Raw genomic sequence first — 4,547 nt, 5'->3', positions numbered from 1 at the left:
ATGTTATGTATTACAAGGACTTTGTTGATTGTTACCATTTGTTTTATACTAGCTGTATATGCAGCAATTTTGTACTGTCTTTTTCAGCCTCAATAAAAATATATTTAAAAAAAATTACACAGATATTTGTCATAGTGTAAGTTAATCATGTGTGGCAATTACATAACTACTGGAATAATCCTAAGCAATATGAGAAGACAAAGGGACAGGGATAACTATTAAAATATAGTATTAAAGTAAGGTGTGTAATCATATCACCCTACAAAACTTGTCGGTTCACAGAGTTTTAATTATTATTATTATTATACTTTATTTATGAAGTGCCAACATATTCCGTAGCGCTGTCCATGGGTACAGTTTGTTTAAATAAAACAATGATATGAAACTTGTAAGAGACAGGACAAAAAATGTATAAACACATACAGGAGGAATTGAGGGCCCTATTCCCAAGGGAACTTACAATCTAGAAGGGTAGGAGGTTGAGAAACAGGAGGTGAGGACTGTAAGATTGAGAAATCCTATTACTCCCTTAAGTAACAAATAATCCACATCTACCACTATTTAGCAAATATTTTTTTTTTAAAGGAATAGTTATAGTGATTTACCTACCATGGGCTTGCTTCCATTGAGCCATTAAAAATAGAGCCTTAAGCTACAGAAGCGGCCGACAGCTAAAAGTAATTTACAGCTCCATTTTAGTACCAGGTTTCCATTGAAGCGGTTACCACTTTGTGTGTGGTTGCCCATTTCGTGTAGGTGTAAGTTAGCGTTGAGTAAACGTTTCCACCCGATATGAATGTCGCAAAAATGAATAGGTTACTATGGTAACCCGACCTTACACTACACTAGATCGCAAATACGGTGCCGCACTATATTTTATTTGTCGCTCGCTGTTAAAAAAACTAAAAAAACTAATGCATGCACAATATCTACCTCTCAACCGCAACCCCCCTGCAATAACTAATGTATTAACCCCTAAGCCGCAATGCCCCATAACGCAAAGTATCTATATAAATCTATTAACTCCTAATCCGCCATTAACCCACATTGCAATTACCCTAATAAATCTATTAACCCCTAAACCACCATTAACCCACATTGCAATTACCCTAATAAATCTATTAAGCCCTAAACCACCAAACGCCAATACGCAAATAACTAATCACTAAGCCCCTAACCTAACATGCCCTAAATTAACCCCATTACATAAATTAAAATACTAAATTACAATTAAAATAAAAAACCTAACACTACTTTAAAAATAAACAGTTTAAATTAAGCGAAATAGCACATAAAAAGGGCCTTTTGCAGGGCATTGCCCTAAGTTTAACAGCGATTTTGCAATAAAAAAAAAAATACTAAGTCCCCCCTTTAAAAGTAAAACCCCCCACTCACCAAACCCCCAAAATAAAATAACCTAACTCAAAAAAAAAAATCTAAACTACTCATTTCCCCCAAAAGGGGCATTTGATTGGGCATCTTTTACTGCTCTTAAAGGGCCATTCAGCTCTTTTAAGATGGCCCAAACCCCTAATCTAAAAATTAACCCCCCAAAATGTAAAAAAAGCCTAACTCTAACCCCAAGATAGGTACTCATGGTTCCTTAAGTCCGGCAGAGAAGATCCTGCTCCAGACGGCAGTGAAGTCTTCTTCCAAGCGGCCGCAATCTTCTTCCAAGCCTGGGACCTCTTCCTTCTTCATCCTGTACCGCGGAACTGAAGACCGGAGACCGCTGAGCCATGGAGTGTGGAGGATCTTCTTCGTACGATCACCGCCGCACACTGAATAGGAAATTCAAGGTACGCAATTAAATATGGCGTCTCTTGAATTCCTTTGATTCTTCAAAATCAGCCAAAAGGATGAAAGCTACTGAAATCCTATTGGCTGTTCAAAAAAACATTACATATAATTATATAGTAAAAAGCAGCATTACATGATATATGCACACAATGGTATAAATATACCTAACACTTGTGCTCTTGATACAAAGGGATTTATCAGACATATAATGTTCCCTTTATATATACAGTATGTGCTATTATCAGTTCTTGTGGCTTCCAACTAACATGAAAACATCTAACAGACATAATATCAAGTTACAGAACATGACATACATATTACATACCCAGTATACATGTAGGTTATAGTAGCCATTTAAATTAAACTGATTATGATCACGTATGTACTCGTTACTGATATTGTCTCATTAAATAAAATCAGTTTCCCCTCAGTAAGTCCTCTGGTATATAACATGTACAATGCTAAGCATCTATTGCTATAAGAAAAGGTTTATCCACATGATGTGCAAATTAAATATATCTCCCAGATGTCAATCATTTGAGACTGATGTTCTTGTTTATATAATTCTCTAACACTCTATTCATATAAAGACGTAAATGTAATTATTTCCTCCCCTATGTAAATCAAATGTACAATGCCTAACACTGACGTATTAATAAACAACACTGGGGGTGCTTTGGTGGTGAATGGTTGTGTAAACTGGATGAGGACAGATTTGTATGTTCCTGTGTGGTGTTTGGATTCTATCACATTTATATGAGAGAAATTGAGGTGCACCGGAGCACTTAAAATCTGGGGCTTTTTTAACTGGAATTTAGAAAGTATTATTTACAATAGGATCCTTTTTGATGCTTCTATTTAGAGAGTTTGTCCTCTTTAGGATAATTGTATAAAGGTTGTATACTGTGTATATAAAGTTTATTGGTGTGTAAATATTTGGTGTTTTGTGATATCCGATTTCAATAAAAACCTTTTTTCCACTTTCTAAACATGTGAAAGGTTTCTTCCCTTGTGACTCCTTTCATGAGTTTTAAGATTACTTGTATGTGTAAAACGTTTTCCACACACTGTACATGTGAAAGGCTTTTCTCCTGTGTGAATCATTTCATGCTTTTTCAGACTACTATTTTCTGTAAAACTTTTTCCACACTCTGTACATGTGAAAGGCTTTTCCCCTGTGTGAATCCTTTCATGACTTTTCAGAATACTCTTTTGTGTAAAACTTTTTCCACACTCTGTACATGTGAAAGGCTTTTCTCCGGTGTGAATCCTTTCATGCCTTTTCAGTTCACTCTTTTCTGTAAAACTTTTTCCACACTCTGTACATGTGAAAGGCTTTTCTCCTGTGTGAATCTTTTCATGAGTTTTCAGATGATCCATTCGTGTAAAACTTTTTCCACACTCTGTACATGTGAAAGGCATTTCTCCTGTGTGAATCCATTCATGAGTTTTCAGACTACTCTTTTGTGTAAAACTTTTTCCACACTCTGTACATGTGAAAGGCTTTTCTCCTGTGTGACTCCTTTCATGATATTTTAGATTACTAATTTGTGTAAAACTTTTTCCACACTCTGTACATGTGAATAGCTTTTCTCCTGTGTGAATCCTTTCATGAGTTTTCAGATTATTCATATGTGTAAAACTTTTCCCACACTCGGTACATGTGAAAGGCTTTTCTACTGTGTGACTCCTTTCATGATATTTCAGATGACTCTTCTCTGTAAAACATTTCCCACACTCTGTACATGTGAAAGGCTTTTCCCCTGTGTGAATCCTTTCATGCTTTTTCAGATCACTTTTTTGTGTAAAACATTTTCCACACTCTGTACATGTGAAAGGCTTTTCTCCTGTGTGAATCCTTTCATGACTTTTCAGATTATCCATTCGTGTAAAACTTTTCCCACACTCTGTACATGTGAACGGCTTTTCCCCTGTGTGAATCCTTTCATGACTTTTCAGATTATTCATTCGTGTAAAACATTTGCCGCACACAGGGCATGTGTGTGGTTTCTCACTTGTGTGAATTTTGTAGTGTTCTAGTGGATGAAACTTCCATCTAACGCTTTTCTCACATTCTGTAGATTTGAAAGGTTGCTCCTTTGTATGAATTATTTGGCTAGAATGCAGACTTTTCCCTTCTTTGATATGTTTTGAAAACTCAGTACATATGTGTGGTTTATCCTCTGGGATAATAATTTCACTAGATAAGTCATAAATGTTGTCCTCTTGTTTGATGACTAAATTACTCTCTGTACATAATGATTGCTGCCCAGTTCCTGCCAATTCACCATCTTCTTTAAATATCTGCTGTGATTTCCCCAATGTTTGTGAATAGTCATTGGTGTCTAAGACTATTGGAATTTGCGGTTTCATTCTGATGCTTCCTGTAGTGAAGGATGGATATGAACTATTGATGTGTTTGTCTACATAAAAAGAAGTGGAATAAAGAAAAATAAGAATGTTTATTCTTTATAATATAATCCATCTCAATTAAAAAACACTTTATTATACTCAAAAAATGTCTTCTGTTTTGTATTTTTAAATTTATTTACCTGTATATCCCAAATTAAAAAAGCATGACATAGAATGCAAACATCCCTTCAACATTGTAACCTAAATTACTGATTACTGATGAAAACAAGGTATAGGGCCGCATTAAACAAGATGCGTGTGGATGTTCTCAGCCAGGGAACAAGTACATATGTATTATGGTCAAGAGAGGTGGCATCCAGCTTCCTCATTTAACA

The 4,547-nt window shown here is 35.5% G+C and overlaps 1 protein-coding gene across 1 annotated transcript; it reads right to left on the bottom strand.

The window, feature by feature from the left end:
- Window positions 1-284: 284 nt before the first annotated feature.
- On the bottom strand, window positions 285-4,217 carry LOC128659754 (gastrula zinc finger protein XlCGF26.1-like). The gene has a single exon (XM_053713334.1). The coding sequence runs from the start codon at window positions 4,171-4,173 to the stop codon at window positions 2,785-2,787; it is 1,389 nt and encodes a 462-aa protein (XP_053569309.1). The 5' UTR covers window positions 4,174-4,217; the 3' UTR covers window positions 285-2,784.
- Window positions 4,218-4,547: the final 330 nt, after the last annotated feature.

The sequence above is a fragment of the Bombina bombina genome, chromosome 5 (assembly GCF_027579735.1).
Source record: "Bombina bombina isolate aBomBom1 chromosome 5, aBomBom1.pri, whole genome shotgun sequence".
In the NCBI taxonomy this organism is placed as follows: Eukaryota; Metazoa; Chordata; class Amphibia; order Anura; family Bombinatoridae; genus Bombina; species Bombina bombina.
The sequence above is the reverse complement of the archived record's forward strand: the minus strand, read 5'-3'. Positions and strand labels throughout refer to the sequence as shown.

Excerpts from the sequence above, each read along its gene's own strand:
- LOC128659754 (XM_053713334.1), bottom strand. The coding sequence starts at position 4,173 with ATGAAACCGCAAATTCCAATAGTCTTAGACACCAATGACTATTCACAA.